Genomic DNA, 20,717 nt, shown 5'->3' on the forward strand with positions numbered 1-20,717 from the left:
TGCAAATAAAGCCAGGCTGTATTATTGGTGTTAATGCTCTCTCCATATCTCCAGCTACCCGGTAATTGCCATGAACGCCAACTAGCTTTCTCTTGCAAAATATTCTAGCTCTCATGTTTCCCAGTTTCATTCTCCCCCATCTCATGCTTCCCAATAAACAGCTTTCAATAATCCCCTGAGTGATTCCAGTCCTTTTGACCCTTGTTTTAAGGTTCACAGTTCAAGATGGATCGTTTAACCCCACCGTGTCTGTCTTTCTTCAGTTTAGTGGAGGCTTTTTAATATAAAGCCTTGCTAGATATCCTGTTGCAGCATCCCCAAACAGGTTTGTCCAAATCCTTTTCCAGCTTTTTCACCAGTGGTCACTGCAGCAGGGCCCCTCCCCCACCAGCTTGTCCTCTGCAACCTTTACAGGTATTTCTCCACATCTAAGCCAAAGAAGGGCTGGACAAGAGGCCCCAGGGTCAGTCCAATAGAATGAAATACTTGGTGCCACTTAGGATATGCGTATGTGTCCCTCCAAATGACTGCATCCTCTCTAGCGCACCTACGGGTCGATTCAGTAAAGTCCGCGGGAGAGCGGGCGCGTGCACAGGCCACTCGCCTGTGCGCATGATTCAGTATTTAAATGAGGCCTGGCGGTAGAAACGGGCAAAAGGAGGTGCTAGGGACACTAGCGCATCCCTAGTGCCTCCTTTTGGCCCGGAGCGGCGGCTGTCAGCAGGTTTGACAGCAGATGCTCAATTTTGCCGTCGTCTGTTCTTGAGCCCGCTGACAGCCACGGGCTCGGAAAACGGACGCCGGCAAAATTGAGCATCCGGTTTTCGACCCGACAGCCACCGGCAGACTTAAAAACATTTTTTTCCTTTTTTTTTGTTTTCCTTTTTTTACCCTTCGGGACCTCCGACTTAATATCACCATGATATTAAGTCAGAGGGTGCGCAGAAAAGCAGTTTTTACTGCTTTTCTGTGCACTTTCCCGGTGCCTGAAGATATTAGCGCCTACCTTTGGGTAGGCGCTAATTTCTGAAAGTAAAATGTGTGGCTTGGCTGCACATTTTACTTACTGAATCACGCGTGAATACCTAATAGGGCCATCAACATGCATTTGCATGTTGAGGGCGCTATTAGGTTCGGCGGGTTGGACGCGCATTTTCCGCCCCTTACTGAATAAGGGGTAAGGGAAAATGCGCATCCAATGGCAGGTTAACAGTGCGCTCCGTCGGAGCGCACTGTACTGTATCAGCCCACTAGAGGGCTCCTCAGTTTCCCCTTCTAAATTTTGAAAGGAATCCCACAGATTCCGCATAAAAATACTGGAAGCAGCAAGATGAGTCCTTCCTTGTTTTAGTAACCTTTCAGAATAAATGGCGCATACCAATGATTTCAGCCATGCTCTATGTTTGTAAATTTCCTATCCCACGTCCACATTGTGGTTGTCCATGCTGTCTTCATGCTTTACATGTGGCTCTCTGAAGGTCCACTCTTCAGCTTTCCATGCTGGGTTCATGCTTTACTTATGTTGGTGTGACGTCTGCACAGGGATATGATGAAGATCCACTCTTCAGCTTTCTGTGCTGTGTTTACACTTTACTTGTGTTGGTGTGATGTCTGCTTGAGGCTCTGATGAAGCTCCACTCTTCAGATGCCTGTACTGTGTTCACACTTTGTGTGTGTTGGTGTGACATCTGCATGGAGATCTGTTCAGGATCCACTCTTCAGCTGTCTTTGCTGTGTTCATGCTTTACTTATGTTGGTGTGATGCCTGCACAAGGCTGCGATGAAGGTCTACTCTTCAGCTGTCCATGCTGTGTTAATACTTTGTGAATTGGTGTGATGACTGCACGGTGCTCTGATGAAGATCTGCTCTTCAGCTGTCTGTGCTGTGTTCACACTTTACATATGTTGGTGTGATGTCTGCACACTGTTCTGATGACAACCAGGACAGCACCACCCCTGATTTACTTAAGATTTATGATGATGGAATTCAGAAGAAGGAACTTCCTAAGACTGGAAACACTGACTTTGCCTCAAAAATGAAATAATCAAAATAAAATTGGGAAATCAATGATTTTAATTTTTCTGACTCCAGCTAGATGTTCTGAAACATGTTTTTTTTACTAGTTCTTACCATCAGGATTTCTATCTAGGAGGCAAAGTCCAAATAGAAGCCTTGACATCAGATTGCTAGATACAGCCTCTTCCCCTCATTGCAGTGGGGAAGGCCATCCAGAGCATGAACCGATCAGACCACAAACAGTGCCCATCTGGCCATAGAGCCCCAGAAGACCTGCTGTGGTCTCGGCCCTCAACAACTTTCAGGGGTCCCAGGGTTTCCAGAGAACGAACACATAGCTTCTATCTCCTTCCACTGAAGTCAATACTGCAGAATATAAGGGGGGGGGGGGGGGGGGGGGGGGTGTGAGGTGCTTGAAATGGACCTCTGGTGATTCTCTTGCTCTCTGTCTCCCAGGAAGGTAACCAAGGTTAAAAAACAAAAGATAAACAAAAGTCTTAAGTCTGCACATCTTATGTGCATGCATCAGAAGGCTTTATACCAGATAAAACTTCATTCTTTTGGGTTTCTGGTGATGAGGTGGAGACTTTCTTTATTTCCAAGCTAATCCCCCCCCCCCCCCCCCCAGCAATGTTCTAAATTCCTGCCATTTCAGGGAGGAAAGGAAGGGGCACATCTCCACCCTCAGCTAACTTTTCAATCACAGAGGCATTAAAATGTTGCTTTAGAAAAACCTTTGTGTCAGGATATATTGGGAACTGGATTTGTCCAGTGATAGAAGGCGAGTAAGTGGTTTTCCCCTTTGTTTATGAACATTTCTTGGCAAAGTGAAGGAGCCCGAGATGTTGTTAATTAAAACTGCATCTGAAATCAGATAAGCCTGTTCCCATGTCTCAGGGCAGTGCAATAAAATGAAACATTAAGAACTGCATTATATTAAAAGCTAGAGAAATATTCCAAAAACCCAAAGGAAACTCAAAAAGAATCGATAAGTGAAATTTGTAGTGAGGCTGCTGTATCGCTGTCTCACATCAGGGATCTGCTCTAGGAGTGATTAATTACAAGCAGATCGGGGCCTTGAAAGAAGTGCAGTGCTATGTGTGGGCAGCCTACCTGCAAAACCGATGGCTGCTCTCCTCCCTGTGGCGCTTTCCCATCTAGCCTGCCTGATCAAGGGATAAACACCTAACCCAGGGCTTCCCAAAATTAGTCCTGGTGACCTTCACAGCCCAGTCACATTTTCGGGATATCCACAATTGATTAATATGCATGAAACAATGCTGCATGCATCAGGGACCCAGAATATGCAGCCTTCTCTGCAGATCTTCTGAAAACACGACTGGCTTAATACTAACAAGTGGGAAAATCTGGTGCATCACTGTCAAGCAGAATGAAGCTGGGAACGATTAAGTTCATCATTCTCACACAAGCATTTAGGTTAGCATCACTGCAGAGCAAGCTTGTCCTGTCAGAAAGTACTTCCTTAAAAAGTTTCATATTTAGATGCCCTTCTTGTTCTGATGAGGCTGGAATTGAGGGCGTGGGGAGATTCAGCTACGCTGATTGCTGTCCATGGTGCTGAAACTGTAACCAGCCGCAGTCAAGCAGCAGCTCACAGCCAGCACAAGCTTTCCCTCCTATGTCATTAAAATCAATGCAAGGCCTGTCAACCAACGTGTGCTCACAGGCACTGCGGCAGTCCTACCGCCTCTTCCCTCATGAGCTTCTCGTTATAAAGGAAATCCATGGAGGGAAGGGGCCACCACAGGGCAGGGGAGCAGGTACTGGCTCACAGATCCTGCGCTGCTTTTCCCACCTACTGCTACAGCACCAGAGAAGCATCTGAAGATCTCGAAGAACCCGGACCTGGTGTGTTGAGGGTTGTTGCCTTCTTAGACATTTCCTTCTTCTACTAGATCACCTGAGTTCTGAAGAGGGCAGAAGAACAGTATATTTCTGAGTGTATGTAATTTCTTGCCCCAACGGCCATAAAGGTGTGAGGACTCAAAGGAAACAGGAAGAACCCCCATGTCCCCAGTGTATTATGAGATGTTGTGGTCTTCCTCCAGCAGCAGCAACATGGCATAAGATTTATATCTGGCCTGAATGATGGCCCTTCCTCCTGAAAAGCTTAGAGGGGTAATTTTCAAAGCCATTGACATGTATAAAACAGTGTTGTATGCATGTAAAAGTCTGTACCAAAATAGCCCGGGGTGGGGTGCATATAACCTAGTTATATGTGTGCTTTTATGCAAACAGAGCAGAAGCATTCCAGGGGCGAGACAGTGCTTCTGTGCAAATCTTTTTGGCTTGCAGCCACCTGCACATGAGTTACACCCTGCAAAGAGGAGATGTAGCTTTGAGTGAGTGAACGTGTGCATGCACTCGGCCAGTTACTCAAGGATTTTTTAAGGCGAGCATGCGTGTAGAGGTTCAATTCTTGGTATAGTCGGCATGTGCCTACCACTATGTGGGTGCTGTTCTGACATTACTCTGAGAGAGAGAACTAAGAGCCTGATTTACTAAGGGTCTTCTCCCATTCTGTGTCTATGGGGAAAATGCTTAGTAAATGAGGCCCTAAGATCAAGCTCAAAGGAGAAAATTGCTCGCAGATCAGTGTTTCTGTGCCCAGCAGATCAGCCTTATAACTCCTACGCAGTAAATCAGCCCGAGGACCTCAACGCTGAGCTAATCGCATGTCAAAACATACAGATAATGCACAGCAAACACAAGAGAGAAAATGGTTCATTATAGACCTGTCTTGGTATTTTTAGATGGGATCTGCACTACATGCCATTAAAGTAGACTGTCTTAATCCTAAAATAATTTATTTAGCATTGTTAGCATGTGTGTTATTGCACAAGATAAAGCCAAATGATTATAAAATCCCAAACCCCAAGAGCAAAAGATGATGCTGTAAGAGCAGAGATGGCCTTTGCCCCAAGCAGCTGTATTGCCAATTACACTTGGCCTAAAAAAATAGAAGCCCAAACTGGAATCTGAACCATCTGGCTGGCCCCTAGATTCTTTTTTATTTAAATGTTTATACTCTTATTTTCTTTTTATTTTGTTTTACTGCAGTCAGCATCACATGCATTGTCCAGTTTGATCTTGGCACAACTACCAACCATGTGTGGCAGAGAAGATGCTAGACCCATGCATCTCATATAGCTTCACAAGACACAGAAAAGCTGCAGCATAAGGGCCAGTCTTAAAACTAAAATTAATAAAATTAGCTGCCTTCAATCTCAGCAGGTGAGGGAGAAGACAAGCAGCACCCTCTGCTATGCCAGTAATGATACACACTCACACAGCTCATCCAGTGCACCTCTTGCAATGCCAGTACTGAGACTCACAGTCCCCCAGCTGAGACTGGGGGGTGGGGGGGGGGGGTTGGGGAGGGGGCTATAATCCTAGCTCCATCCTTTTCCTGTCACTCCTGCATATGGTGCCCTGCAGGAAGGATTATCACTTTCCTAATGGCTTTTGCAGGTATAAATTTCTAGCACAGCTCATAAACGTCTCAGACTTTATTTCCACCAAATGGTCCTCATTCCTTGTCAGAGAAATAACAGTTCTGTGGCACTAAAGCATGTCTGAGCCCCTGTCCATGTACAACTCTTGGAATGAAGGATTGGGGAGGGCGTAACACGTGATTGCTCAGGGCATGTTATATGTGACCCTCTCATGGAAGAAAGGGAGTGTGTTACATGTGCAGGGAGAGAAGCATTTTCTGAAAACTCAGCATTAGCCAATAGTTTAGGGCAGGTTTTTTTTTAAGAAATAGGAGAAAGTGACATTTTGGGGGTGTGGGGTTTTTTTAAGGCTTTATTATTGATTTGATTATTTTTACTTGTATTTTCATTTTTGCCTTTGATCTCCCGTTTCTCTCTTCACCCTTCCTCCCACCTTCTCCTCATGACCTCCCTCCCTCCCTCCAGCCCCACCACTGCTTTCCCTCAGGCCCAGGCTGGAGGCCTCTTTCTTGCCAGGGATGGGCTAGTGGCAGCATTTCTCTCTTCAGGCCAGGCTGACTGCAGCTCCTCTTTTGGGGCACCCAGGTGCCTGGGATTTCTTGAGCCCTATATATGTGATTGGCTTGGGATGGGAGGTTTACATATGGCTCCATAGGAGGAGAGATGTGCTTTACACATAGTTCTTGGGGAGGGGGGGGGGGGGGGAGAAGGGAAGGCTTTTTTTCCTTGTGACTGCATGTTCATAGGAGTTGCTGCAAAAGAAAATTCCTATGGGTGCATGAGTGAAATGTGTGTGTGGAGGGATGAGGAGGGAGTGCAGCCAATGACTTTGGGATTAGAACTCTGTGTTGCCAAATACAGATCTGGGTTCCATTCTAAGCGCTGCCCCCCTGCTCTTCAGGCTGGGAGTGTTGGGTTGTATTACCAGCTCTGCTCCTGCTCATTGGGACTGCTGCTTGAGTATCTGGGGGTGATGACTGCAACACTGGCACTCTAACAATGATGCCTAGTGGTCAGTCAAAGAACAACACTTAATGGGGGCTTCAGAGCATAATTTCTAAGTATGTGCAGTTCCTCCTCTGGCATTGGCTGGGTCACCAGACAAACATCCATAGATTTGCTTTGGCCATACCAACAATATTTTGCCAAGTGTCCTTTCTGTCCACCGTTAAAACATGCGGATGAGATTGGCATCTGGAAACTAAGTATGGAGGCTGAGTCCCCAATCTCGGAGGTTCATTTCTGAGGTCCTTTATCCTCTGTACCACACCAGAGAATTGTTATGGGTGTCTTTCTAAGCCCCTTATGCCAGCAGGCATTGGTGGAAGGCTTCTGCCTCTTCCAGGACTCTCCAGGGTGAGCGCGGTGTGTCGGCAGACCCATTTCTACATGGGCTGGTCCAGGCTGTCTAGGAACTGCTCCAGGAGTATTTGATGAGTCATTTCCAGTCCCAACCTTGCCTCCAGCTGGAGCCACTTCCAACCGGTATCTTTCAAACAATAAATGAGGTTTCTGGAGCTATCCCCAGGCTGTAGGGCCACTCGTTGGAACTGCTGCCGGTAGTATTCTGGGAAGTACCCAGCTCTCTGTAATATAGCGGCCTTGGCATCCTCATAAGAAGCCCTCCCATATGGACTGGCAGCCTAGAATACTGCTTGACTCCCGGCCAGCGAGCAAATTAGCCAAATAAATTGTCCAGCTGGTCTCCAGCCAGGCCAATAGGCAGGCAGTCCATTCAAAGTTCTTTAGAAATACTTCAAGGTCTTCTCCACTCACCTTAAACAGGTCATGTGAAGGTGAAGGTGCTGAGGTATTCTGGACATAGCAGATTGCAAGGCCTCAGCTAGCTGAGTTAAGACTGTGTTTTGTTGCATTAATTGGTCTTGTAGCCACTGCTGTTTATCTATTTGTTTTTGTACAGTGTTTTGCAACTGTTACTGTCCTATGGCCAGGACATGGATTACCTTCTCCATTTTCTCTCTCTTTGGGGGCCAGGTCCTAAACAGATAACTCATACGAGGCAGAGAAAACAAAACACACCTGCTCGCCTGTCCGGCTCTAATTTACTACTTGACCCCTGACTGCCCAGGTGGGAATAACCCCCTTGGCCTGCTGTAGTAGAAATTGAAGTCAGAAGGCCCAGGAAAGAACACTCTGCAAGCAGTATTTTTTTTCTGGGAGGCGGTGGGGTTTTATTTGTGCTTTCCACTTAAGCAAAAAAAAAATAAAAATCAACTGAACTAACAACATGTATAGTGTATTCAGGCCTGCTGCAGCCTCAGGAATAGCTCTGGTACACAATAAGGCTAGAACAACTTAGTCCTGGTGCAAGTATTTATTTACAGTGCTTCAAAGATACAGAAACCAAAATAGTAGCTCACCTCATGTCAGGCACAATAATCAGGTAAACATACTCCATCCAGACGTATCGTGAGGTCCTGCCAGCTTCCTGGAGTCCCCCCCAAGCTTTCTAGGCCTGGGTTCTTATAGTAGGGTGAAGGGAACCTCCCTTCACTCAGAATCCCTTGCCTTCAGGATGACTAGGTTAAAACCCTGAGCTGGGCTTCTTAAGGTAAAATGAGGGAGTTGTCAGTACACTCTGTCACAGACATATCCTGACCTCACGCACACACACTCAAACAACTACTGCCATTCAGCATGACCCATGACAACCCCATACTGAGACCTTCCCAAACCACCAAACACTGCTATCCTGAATTCCCTGTGATACCTCCCCATACGGAGAACTTTCCATTCCCCCATTATTAGAAACTACATATTTATTCCCTTATAATTTTCACTATAACCCGAAGTGCAGAGTTTTAAGTGGCCAGTTATATCTTAGAGAATACAGGGTTCCTTGCAGGCTGCAACACTTCTTATCGCAGCATCATAAGAATAGCCAAAAGCTGTTGCAGTGCACAAGTCTCTTCTGCAGATGTGAAATCCATTGACACATGGCAGACCCCAGTCTGTATTGAGTTTGCTGAACCACTACTAAGCTGGAAAAATAAAATTTAACAATTCATGCATTCAGCATGTTACACAACTAAGTTGCTGGAAACTGTGGGAGCTTCCACAGCAACCAAGCATAAAGCAAGGCCCATCCCAGCCCGGAGTGTGGCACCCACACAACCTGCAGCCGGGTGATCCAAATCAGGAAACAGAAAGATAGGCTGAAGAGGGACTGCAAGGGACCTCGAATGCTGTGACACCAGCAACTGAGTGTCTGTTTTTTAGGAAAACACCAATGCAAATTTACAAATCAAAGGGTAGATTAATTTTTACTACTGCGCAGCAGGAAAAGCCAAAAGTGAGCAAAAGATGGCTCTTGGTCCAAAATTAGCATATTTACACAGCCACTCTGCAATAGCCATCTCACTTGTCTTCAAAGCTTTTCAAAGGCACCTGCTTTGGGTTAATATTTAATGGCGTGCAAAATTTTTTTTTTTAAGATTTCCAGCCATTACTAACCAAAGCAAAGATGACCTCCACCCCATCTTTCACTCTCTCTCACTCCCTTTGAAGGGATTTGGGATGCCAAATCCTAACCATGGAAATTTCAGAAAATAAATGTGGTGTTTTTTTATTTTTCACAAAACGCTGAGGCAGGAGTATTGAGATTTAACACAGAAATTTCTTAATAACTTACCCCATATATTCCCGCAGCTTGTCAGATGAGCAGATGGCGTGTGTAACCCTCATCTTATGTTAATACTACTATTATCACAGCAAAAGCCCCATTATCTGGGCATGCATGGGGGAATAGCCCAGGCCAGTTAATTCTTAATCACATATGCCTGTCATCTCACAGTCCTCTGCTTCCCACTCCTTGCTCCAGACAGCAGCCTGCAGAGAACAGGAGGGGAGGGGGTGATGCAGACGTTGAGAGAGCCCAGAGCAGAGCAGAGAAAAGCTGCTCTGCTCCCTAATGTTGATTAGCATTCTTTTTAAACCTTCTTGGCAGCAGTACAAAAAAAAAAAGCCATGTTACTAGATTCTAGTTAGTTGAGGTGTCTGGTTGGTTGAGCTGCAGGAAGAGAAACACCAGGACTGAACCTATGACTCATGCCGACCTGGAGATAGATTAGCCATACCGAGCCTTTTCTTAAAGTTATTGCACACCACACAAGAAGCTCCATGGCTGGGCCACAGCTTCCCTGTAGCAAAGCATGATCAAAGTGGAGGAAGCCACCGAGAGCATCACTGAACTCAGGCTAGGCTTACCAACTGGCTCCAGATTTTCAGGACAGATTGATCCAGTCCTAGTTTTACCCCATTGCTTGCAGGGATTTATTCTGATTTACCTATTGCATTCCCTAAGAAAAGCAAGACTATAAGTACCTGCGTGCAGGGCAGTAAAACCAGGACTGGATCAACCTGTCCTGAAAACCTGGAGCCAGTCGGCAACCCTAGCTCAGGCAAGGCGAGACCGAGGACTGGGTGGTGATGCTTTTGCAATCAGCATCTACAAATGACTTCTCTCCCGTTCCTCCCCCGGGTTCCCCCTTCTCTCACAAAGGCCTGATGGAAAAAGAAAATCAAAGCAGCCTGCTTTCACTGAACAATGTTGCCACTTCAGAGAATCTGTGACTGTTTCCACTTCAGCTTGGTGGGATGCAATTGAAAAAAGTAGTCCACAGGCACTTATGAGTCTGCATCTTAGAGAAAATGCCAAGCTATGTGAAAGGGAAGAGGATCGGGAAATATATCATATCTATATCGGAAGCTTTATGTAGTTGAAATAGCTCGACACCATACAGTTTCAATAAAACAAATAGAAAAGCTGCACACTCAGAGGGTGTACCCCATTCTTTTTTTTCAGGGACGTACAGGTTCCACACAAAAAGAGCCCTGGCTAGATGATATACGTCTGCTCCAGCTATTTCCCCATACTGTTTCCCTCATGACTCATTCAGTTCTCCACCCTTGCAAGTACCCTGCCACTCTTCCATGAGCTGCACAGTGTCACATTATTATTATTATTATTATTTATTGGTTTTATATACTGTCATTCAGAAAACCCACCACAACAGTTACATATTAAAAAAACAGAATAAAAAATTAAAATAAAGACAAAGGAGATCAAAGACTACAATATAATTCAAATGAGAACAACGAAAAAGAAATAAATATAAATATTAAAATACAAAATAATAATTAAAATCAGGATTACAATTTCATAAGGTAAGAATGAAGGACAGAAAGAACATAAATCAGATGCCTCTTGAGAACTGCATTTTCCTGTTTCTTAATCCGTATCCTCTTAAGCCTTCGTGAATAGCCATGCCTTTAAGCCTTTTTGAAATAGTTTAAAATCAAATTGTGTGCGTAATGATAGCAGTAGATGGTTCCAAATTTTTGGGCTGGCAAGAGACATGGCACGCATAGCATAGTTCTTATGCAAACTCTCTCTCTTCTTATACCCACCACCCTGAAACATACAAACCCCCAACAGTCCTTTCCACTCCTCATGACCAGCCTACCAATCCTAACATCCCTTCTGTTCCAATCATTTGGAGTTGGTCCAGAGGATGGCTACTAAAATGGTCACTAGTCTTTGTTATAAAGTATATAGGGCAGACGTAAACATGTATACCCTAGAGGAAAGCCGGGATAAGGGAGATATAATAGAGCCATTTAAATACCTGCAAGGTTTCCAAGATGGGCTTCTTTGAAAGGAAAGGAGGCTTTAGAATGAGGGGTCATGGGATGAGGATGAAAGGGGGTAGACTTAAGAAATATTTCTTTCAGAGAGAGTAGAGGATGCACGGAATGGCCTCCCCTAGAGGTGGTGCAGACAAGCACACTATCTGAATTCAAGAAGGCATTGGAGAAGCACAAGGGATCTCTAAAGGAATGGTAGGGATTGTAAAGCTGAATAGTTGGTGTGAATCAGCCATATGGTCTTTTTCACTCATTATGTTTCTAAAGCACACTTAAGACATTTTCATCGATGAGCTGGGAGCAAGGCAGCAGATGCCCCAGACATGCTGTGACGTTTCCAGCTCTTAGACCTCCCTGGGCTGTGCTGGAATGTAAAATTCTCTGTCTTCCTGGCAGCTATAATTAGGTTGTGGAGCAGATGTGAAAAGCTCCATTAAACGTGATGTGCTCAGTAAATTATCCCCCTGCTGACCGGTGAAGGCTCACCCTGGCCGGAAACTCTGGCATTTCAACATGTTGTGATGCTGCACAGAATGGAAAAAGAGGCAAAGCTGGTCACCTCACCTTGATTAATGCTCCACATCCCAAGTCTGATGTGCTAAAGGCAGCAGAGTTCTTGAAAGCTAACCACATGTTTTGAGTTAGTGCAACAGAAAGGTCTGACCTACAGCTTGTTTGTTGGCCCTTCTACATATTCAAGTAGAGACTAACACGACCACCACAATTTGCATCCCAAATCTGAGCAAATTAACACATCAGACTGCACTGATTGTATTTGAAAGCCCTCTGAAATGAGATGCTTCTTCCTACCTCCTCATTTTCCCTTGCTGGGAAGACATTCAGAAGACACAGAAGCTTGCATTTGACTATCAAGTTTTATAGGACATGCAGTTCAGATGCCTATATCCGCAAGGATGCCAACTCAGAAGGGGATCTGGAAGGATCTAAAAAGAAGGGAGGTGGTTCAGTGAAGAGTTACTGAAATGGTGCAGGGTCTGCATCAGAAACCCTATGAGATGAGACTTACAAATCTACACATGCAAAGAGGAGAAGAGAGATGGGGAGATACAATAAGATACATTCAGATACCTGAAATGTATTAATAATACACAGGAGGTAAGCCTTTTATTTCCTCCTGCTCCTTTGGGATCTGGCATAAGTAACCGAGGATTTTTTCCTCCTATTTTGTACAGCCCCTTTCCCTGCTCAAACATACCTACTCTAGTCATTGCAGTGACTGTGCTGGGCCACGAAACATGGCTCCTTCAAGAACCCCACAATCACAGGGTCCCAAATCAGGCCACCAGGTGGCACCCTTAACCAATGACCAGAACTCCCTCTCCTCCTCCCCTCTGCAGCATCCCCAGCTGACCAAGGTGTGGAAGACCTAATGCAGGGACCTTCTGCATTGCAAAGCACGGCGCCACCACCAAGCCACTGGCTCGGTCTGGGAAGTAAATCCTTTTTCAAAGAAAAAGGGAGTAAACTAAGGAGCAGCATAAGGAAATATTTGTTCATGGAAAGGGTGGTGAAAGTGTGGAATGCCCTCCCAGGGTGAGAGGTGGAGACTAAAATTGTAATGGAATTTAAGGGGGCATAGGATGAGTAAGAGGAGTCCTGGTTCCTAAAAGGAGAAAGAGTAACCTAGCGACATGTTTAAGGATTTATTGCACCATACTAGACTGATTCAAGAGCAGGTGTTGGGACTCCTAGAATGTATGACAAAAGGATTAATATGAAACTTTAGAAACTCTGGTGGAACACAGGCAACCACGTGGCTGAGTTTGTCTGGCAGGCTGCAGTGGTAGAATTGAGTAGCAGCTGGGCCTGTCTGGAGGGCTGCAAATTCTGTAATTAACTAGAAGAAACGCAGGCGCACAGATAGCTGATTCTGTCTGATGGGCGACGCAGAGACCTAAGAGGCTCACTAGCAATTTATATGAAGCTGTGATGTGGCTATTTAGATTATTACAAAGCTTTGTGCCTAGACATGAGAAAGGTAGGGTGCAGCAAAGAACTAACAAGTGATCGTGTATGCTCATCTACCCAAGGAAAAAGACAGTCCTGGATAAAGGGAGATATCTTGCAGGTTGTCACACTCTGTAATGGACAACTGGGAGATATTCTTAGCAGTGTGGACAGAATAACTGGGTAGCCTGGATGGGCCAGGAAGTCTTTTCTCTGTCATCATCTGCTCTGATAGTTTGCTGAACTACATTTCCCATGAAGCTTTGCAAGCTGGCACTTTTTCTTTCAGTTGCCTGGACATTATAAGAAAGAAAAGTCCTAATGTTGAATGTGAGAAGTCATTATAAATATGACTCAAGGGTGGCTGAAAACAAGAATCAATCACAATAATAAAGATTCAGCTATAGAAAGAGGAACTCAATGGGAAGTGGTATCTAGCAACTGTCATATATTGCCATATATTGCCACAGTGGACTATATGGCTTATATTGTCAAGCCCGTGGAACACTGGGCTTGTCATACTGGGCTTGTCATACAGCCTTGTTTAGGAGTTTATTCTATCATCTGTGCAACCTATGATCAGACAAGCCCAGTGTTCCACGGGCTTGACAATATAAGCCATATAGTCCACTGTGGCAATATATGACGGTTGCTAGATACCACTTCCCATTGAGTTCCTCTTTCTATAGCTGAATCTTTATTATTGTGAATGTGAGAAGTCCGCATGCCTGTGGAAAGATGGTACATTATAGTTGCTCCAGGAACACCTGGTACCAGGGAGAGGAGGGAGTCCCTTGACAGGGCCAGTGCAAAAGTATTTGTGCCCTAGGCAAAACTTCAGTCATGTACACCCCTCTCCCAGCTTACCTATTGGGAGCAGCTCCAGCATAACATTCCCTGTGGCAGTGGTTCTAGCACAGTGTTCCCTTCTTCAGTATTAGCTCTAGCATAGCATCCCTTTGGGCTTGTGCTTCGGGGATTTTGCTGCCCCCAGAATTTTGGTGCTCTAGGCAGCTGCCTAGTTTGCCTGATGGAAGCATAGACCCAGATGACAGATCCCAATTGGGGCAAAACTCCCAGATATCTAACTTGATAACAGCCCCAGTAGGGAAGCAATGACCCCAGTGACCATGGTGGCTACTCAAGTACAGCATGGTGTCTCACTGCAACTGGTAGTCACTAACCAGGCAATTCCACATGCCTGATGTTTTATGGCACAAAAACCGAAAACAGACTCCCTATCACTATTCTATGCCTATCAAGGGACCACCAGACCTTTTCCAATGTATAATTGTCAAGACATACAAAAGAAATGCAGTCCCTTTACCAAATCTAGAAAGGTTGCCTTCCCTCCCCCAGCCCATTGGAACAGTCACAGAGTCACCCACATCAGGAAGTAAAATGACAACGTCTGCCTTCACTGGGCTTTCAGCCCCATCACTTGGCCAGATTTCCAGCAGTCCCTTCCCCATATGGGGCTCTGAGCCTGCAAATCGAGGTGAGAGCATTCTGTAGCTCAGGGCCCCGGTGGCCATGTCATGGCACTCGGCAGCCAAGTTTTAGTGATTTTGTCCCAATGTTCGAATGAGCTGTAGAGAGCTGCTTGGAGAAAGACCTTTTCTGACAGCTTCCATGAAACAGTTACACTTCCTGGAGACAATTGCATGCGTGTGGCCCGCAAACTGCACACATGTGCTGCATGTATAATATGCCCTAAATGCAGGCTGACCAAAGACACACAAGGTTTTAATATACCAACCTGTTAGATTTTTTAATCGGCTACCGCATGCTCTCAGTGAGGTTTTCTCACACTGCCCCCACACACAATCATTTAAGGCACTCACGGATGGGAACTAATTGTCAGGTTGGGGGCTCCTGAAAGCATAAAGCCATGCTCTGTTCAGAATTCCAGTCTGGGCTCCATCCCAGTGAGTGCTTTAACAGAATACTCACTTCCATGTTGAAGACCTCACGGGTCTCCTCTGGGTTCTCACCGCTTGGTTCTGGAGCCTTTGATTTGCTGGAAACAATGTGGCATTGATCCCAGAAATCCCCCTTTGTAGGCCCCAAGAATCAGTCTGCTCCTTGGGGGCAGGGTTTGCAGGTCTATACCCTTTCCACCAGCTCTGCTTCTTCTCAGCGGAGCCAGCCAGCAGCTCAGCGGCAGAGCTCAGCCTCCCGTCCCAGCAAACTGCTAGTGCAAGGCCAGGTGGAGCTTTTTTTGCACTGACACTAATAGAATATTCCTTATGTAAGTACGAGCACAGGAGTTTGCATTACATAAACCTGAAGAGCTATCGGCTATTTCCAGAACTCAGCACTCTGCCACTGACCATTTCACCATGCATCCAACCAGGAGCCACAAAGCCAATCGCTAAAACATTTCAGCTTGGGACATATTCTGAATGGCCACTGGGATGCAAGCCTCATATCATTAGCAGAGGATGGAGGTGCTTCATTATCTCAGGGCTCACGCTCTCAGGTTTGCTTTCTAGGGAAGGAGCTACACTGTGTTTCTTTGGGTTGGATGGTCAAGAGTTTCTCGCCTTACTGGAAAGAGGCTGAGACAGCCCTGATTACATATCATTACAAAAAGTTGGGAGTTAATTGGAACGGAGCCCACCTGTCCCAATATTTCTATTTATTTATTTATTTAACAGCTTTTCTATACCGACATTAGAATGCACATCATATCGATTTACATCTCAACAGTAGGTGGAAAATACAATGAACAGGGGTGGGAGAGGGACAACAGTAGAAACTTGAGGGCAGGAGGCTCTAGGGGGAGCATGTGAAGAATATCTCCAACCCTCCAGGCCCAAATCGGGCAAGCGACCAGGGGAGATAACTTGCCCCACACTCTTCTGGTAATCCTCCTCATCCACAGACCAGACAGGGCTGCAGTAATCTATGAGTCTAAAGTACTGAGATCCAGCATTTGCTCACTGCCCTTCTCCCGCTTCCCTGCTCCTAGATCTCAGCAATGACTGATGGTACAAATCGCCAAGAAAACCATAGGCAAGTCTTAGGCTATTGCTCGCCCAGGAGCAAAATCAACCCTTCCCGCCACCACAAGACTTATTCAGGCTGCACCAAACTAAGGTATGGAGTGGAGCCCATGACACAGAATACTAACTAAAGAGTCCTCATGTAGTCCTGTTTATGATTTCCAACATATGGAACTCTGGATCAATATCTGTTCATCTATCCATCCTTCCGTCATCAGGCACAGTAACTCTCCAAAAAAGATATGGAAATTCACCAAATTTAGCGTGCAAGAAGAAATTATAAATATCTTGGACAAGTTTGAGAAGCAGGAACATTAGGTCAGTGTTTTCAGATAACCCAAGCCTCCAAAAAATTCTCCATTTCTTTCTATGGGAAATAGAGGCTTCAGAATGTTGACCACCAAAAGCCCTCCCTCACACTTCCAACAGTTTGGCTCAGAGCAACACAGACAGAGAAGGGGAAAAATAATAGAAATAGTGAAGGATGGAAGCAAAAGGCACTTGCAGAGCCACCTTCCCATGCACTTCCTATGACACACATACACTACCATATGATCCTACTCTCCCTTCAAGCATGCACCCATCTTCCATCAGCACACCCCTCCTCTCCTGCAACAGAGATAAAATAACTAACACAGCTGTTGAAGGATGATGCTGGAAATAAAGGCACCAGCTAAGCCATTCCCTTGCTTCTCAATTCACAAGCCTCCCCAAAATGCACATTCACCAACCATAACCCCACATCCACCACACACACACAGCCATACCTCCAAAATGCACTCCACCCACAACCTTCCCCATCTGCAGCTAAATGCCCACCGAAACATACACACCCATCCCCCCACATATTCCATCTACACCTCCCCACACATACACACCCCTCTTTACCCCAAACACTACTCATACCCCACAATCTCTCTACACATATAACTCCCTCACAAATATCTCCCTCCACAAATACTCCCCCACATACACCTGCCCCCCCCCCAAAAAAATGCACACCTTCCCCCTACCCCAGCACAATCCCCCCATCCACTCTCACATCACCACACATTCACACCCCCACACATCTGCTTTTCCCACCCAAGATATTCCTCACACACACACACACCACACTCTCCTATAAATCTATGTTGGAAAGCATTCCCAAAGCCTCTCTTCTGCATGCTGTCTGTATTTGTTTAGCTTTTATGCCTGGGCTCCTTGGTAATTAGCTACATTACTTATATTTAATAACCAAAGAGAGACCATTAATTGAAGTCTCCAACCAGTTACTCAAAAGGAAAATGTTATGAAAATAAAGACGACACTAAGATGTTGTCTTTCTTGCAATAAAATTGACTGCGCTTCCTACAGACATGCCTGCCCATCATCATCGAAGCCGATCAAAAAGGGGCCCCTACACCAGACCCTTCAGGGACCTTGGAAAACACCATTCACCCCGCCCAAGTCCCAGCACACCTTGAACCACCTTGACCTCTGACACTGGTGACCCCTGACTCTTCTGGACCTCAGGTCCTTCCATGCTGCTGCTCGAAAAGATTTAAACACGTTATGTAGCAATCTTAATATGAACGTCCAGGGGAAAAGTAAAACCAGCTTTAGCCAAGAGCATCTGTTCTAAATACACAACCAAGAAACCTGCAAACAGCTGCATTCAGAGAGAGGAACAAGGAGCTAGGAGGAAAGAGAGAAGGCAAAGTAAACACAATAAAAGAGAAATGTGAAAAAAGAAAGGGGAATGAAAAAAAGGGAAATAAAAATAAAACAAAGAACTTTATCCAATAAGGGCCAATGCGAGAAAAAACAAAACAAAGAGATGAGGAAAGAGAACAGAAAAAAAAAGAAAAAAGAACAGTGAACAAAGAAGAAAAAGGAGAGACAAAATAAAGGAAAAAGAATGCAAAGGAGCAAAAAAGAGGAAGGAAGAGAGGATAAAAGGGAAAGAGCAGAGGGGCTGGGAAGGGTACAGGAGGAGAGCCCCCAGAGCTCTCCCATCCACACCTCCACCACCTAGCACTCACCGCTGAGAAGTTATGCGACCCACACTGCTCGCCCCGGTACTTGCACGACAGCAGCATGTCCTCCAGCTGGTGTCCCAGCCGGTCCATAAACTCCCAGCTGATGCCCTCGAAGCTGCGAGGTGGCAGGAAGAGCCGGAAGTCCGCCAGCTTGCGGAACCACTTCCGGCGATCCTCGCTGAGCAGGTCCAGCAGCAATGGCCGAGCGGTGCGGTTGGCCAGCAGCAGCCCCAGCCACTGGCCGGCGTGGTACAGGTCGCTCTTGCTGAGCCGATAGAAGCGCACCGGGTTGTTGTTGCAGAGAGTGACGGCGGGGAATGCCAGCTCCCGGCTCCACTCCAGGTGCATTCTGGTGTGGGAGGGGAAGGAGAGCCAGTACAGCAGGCGATTTGAGGACCAGGACAGTAAGAAGCCCAGGGATGTGCACAGTGCCAGGAACCAGAAGGCCCGGTGCTGGAAGGCCAGCTTTGGCGAATAAACATACTTGAGACCATGCAGTTTGCTCTGGCGCACAAAGGACAGGGTCAATTTGGCTTGGTGGTGCTGCCTGGTGCTCCCAGCGCCCCTTCCTGGGGTCCAGCTGGCACTGTGGAGTCTGGTGTTGACAGCACCTCTTACTGGTCTCCGGCTGATACCGCAGATGCCGGTGCTCCCTGAAGGGTTCAAGTTGGTCCTGGTGCTCCCAGCACTCCCTGCTGGGGCCAAGTTGGTCCTGGTGCTCCTGGAGGCTCCCACTGGGGTCAAGTTTGTATTGTAGATCCTGGAGCTGCTCACTGCGCCCCCTGCCGAGCTCGGGCCAGTGCAGCAGGTCCTGCAGCTGCTTGCTGCGCCCCCTGCCGGGCTCGGGTCGGTACTGCAGGTCCTGGCACTGCTGACTGCGCCCCCTGCCGGGCTGGGGCCGGTACTGCAGGTCCTGCCCTTCCTCCGCTCCTCTCGGGCCATGGCTCCACCCCACCGCGCCCGGCCGGTGCATGGGCGCGCGGAGCCCCTGGAGCAGCAGCAGGACGGTGCCGGTGCAGCAGCCGCCGCCGCCCCCTCCTCATCCAGTCCGGCGGCCGCAGCCCGATCGCCGGCCCATCCGCAGTATACCGGGAAGGGGGAGAGTCCTTTTTTTTTTTTTTTTTTTTTAATTGTTTATTCCGCTTTATTTCCGCATGGTCCCCAGTCACGGCGTTGGATCCTCTTCCCTGTTCACCGGGAAGAGGAGGAGGGGGCGGCGGCCGCTGCTCCTCTTTAACGCCGCCGTCTCCTCCCGGGCTCTGCCGATCACGATCCGCTCATCCGTGCATCCGATGCGCCTCCTTCCCCCCAGCCCCTCCCCCAGCTCCGGGTGAGGACAGATCCGAGCCCTCCACCCCCCAGATCCAGATAAGCAGTGATCCGAGCCCCCACCGCCTACCAGCAACCTGTAAATCCACCCGAAAACAAAAAGCGATTGCAACAAAAATCAAATCAAATTGAAGAATAATCCAAATAATAAAATTGGCTCCAGCCGCCGCTCCTGCCTCCGCCTCCAGACGCTGAAACTTCCCTTTCTGCAGCTGAAACTGCCGATTAGACGGCGGAGGTGGAGGATGGGGAGATGAACCTTCGCTCGCCTGTCACCGAGTTGGGTGGGGGAGGAAGGAGGTAGCAGTGGGATCCGCACCCTCCAGCACCAGGGACATATCCGGGGCACGGGAGCAATCTCGGAGCTCCCGGGGGTAGGGTGGGAGACTCCGGGAAAAGGTAGAGAGCAGCGAGGGTTGGAAATACAAGAGGAGTTTAAGAGATGAAAATACTGGCAAACACTCGGGGGAAAATGCAGACAGCGCAGAGGCTGAAAATTCCGGGGAAGACTTAATAAAATGACAGTGCAAGGGCTGAAAATAGCAAAAGAGACACCATGTAGAGGGCGCAGGGGTTGAAAATCCCGGGCAAGGCTCCACCACAACGTAATTCGAATTAGGGCCCACAGCAAAGTGCAGAAAACCAGGGCTGAAAATGCCGCGGGGGGGACACACACACTCCAGCAAAATGCGCTCACAGTGACCTCCAGTGGTTAGAAAGTTTATTAAAAATGCCAACTTCTGTATCCAGCTCCTGAAGCCCATTGGTCAACCACAACGAGTCGGGGTTGGCTGGGTTTCATTCCCATTTCTGGCTCCCTCTTCTGTGCTGCAATGAGAGCGGCAAGCGGCTGTGAGTGACAGGGGGGCGCTGAAAGGCACCGACAAAATACAAATAAAATACAGAAAGGCCACATGCGATGACTTCATGATAAGAGCCTGATAACAAAAAGAGAAACTGAGGCCATGGTCCTCAGATCCCGATGGGGGAAGCAGAATCCCTGATGAGAGCTGGAGGGGAAGCAGCAAGGCATAGTTTCCCTAAATCTATCCTAGCCATCCCACAGGATATCCACAATAAATATGCATGTGATAAATTTTCATACTTTCCAATACACACTCCAGAGCATGCAAATTACTCTCATGGAGATTCATTGTTGGGTCTCCAGGACAGGTCTGGAACATCCTGGAGAAAACAGCACAGAAAAATTAAGCCTTAGAAACCTTTCTAA

The 20,717-nt window shown here is 46.9% G+C and overlaps 1 protein-coding gene and 1 long non-coding RNA gene across 4 annotated transcripts in view; one reads left to right on the plus strand and one right to left on the minus strand.

Annotated features, from left to right (window-relative positions):
• The window catches only part of LOC115074028, an 860,701-nt gene that overhangs the window by 482,606 nt on the left and 357,378 nt on the right, over positions 1-20,717 (plus strand). The window lies entirely within an intron of this gene.
• ASIC2 (acid sensing ion channel subunit 2) overlaps positions 1-20,717 on the minus strand; it is a 595,603-nt gene that overhangs the window by 184,144 nt on the left and 390,742 nt on the right. Inside the window, exon 1 of one of the 2 annotated variants that reach the window (XM_029573104.1) lies at positions 18,161-19,490. The exons of the other annotated variant lie outside the window; for it this stretch is intronic. Within the exon in view, the coding sequence (XP_029428964.1) occupies positions 18,161-19,099 (939 nt within the window). The 5' untranslated portion in view covers positions 19,100-19,490. Of the gene's footprint in view, positions 1-18,160; positions 19,491-20,717 lie in introns of those variants that run through there. 2 annotated transcript variants of the gene reach the window in all.

The sequence above is a fragment of the Rhinatrema bivittatum genome, chromosome 12 (assembly GCF_901001135.1).
Source record: "Rhinatrema bivittatum chromosome 12, aRhiBiv1.1, whole genome shotgun sequence".
Taxonomy (NCBI): domain Eukaryota; kingdom Metazoa; phylum Chordata; class Amphibia; order Gymnophiona; family Rhinatrematidae; genus Rhinatrema; species Rhinatrema bivittatum.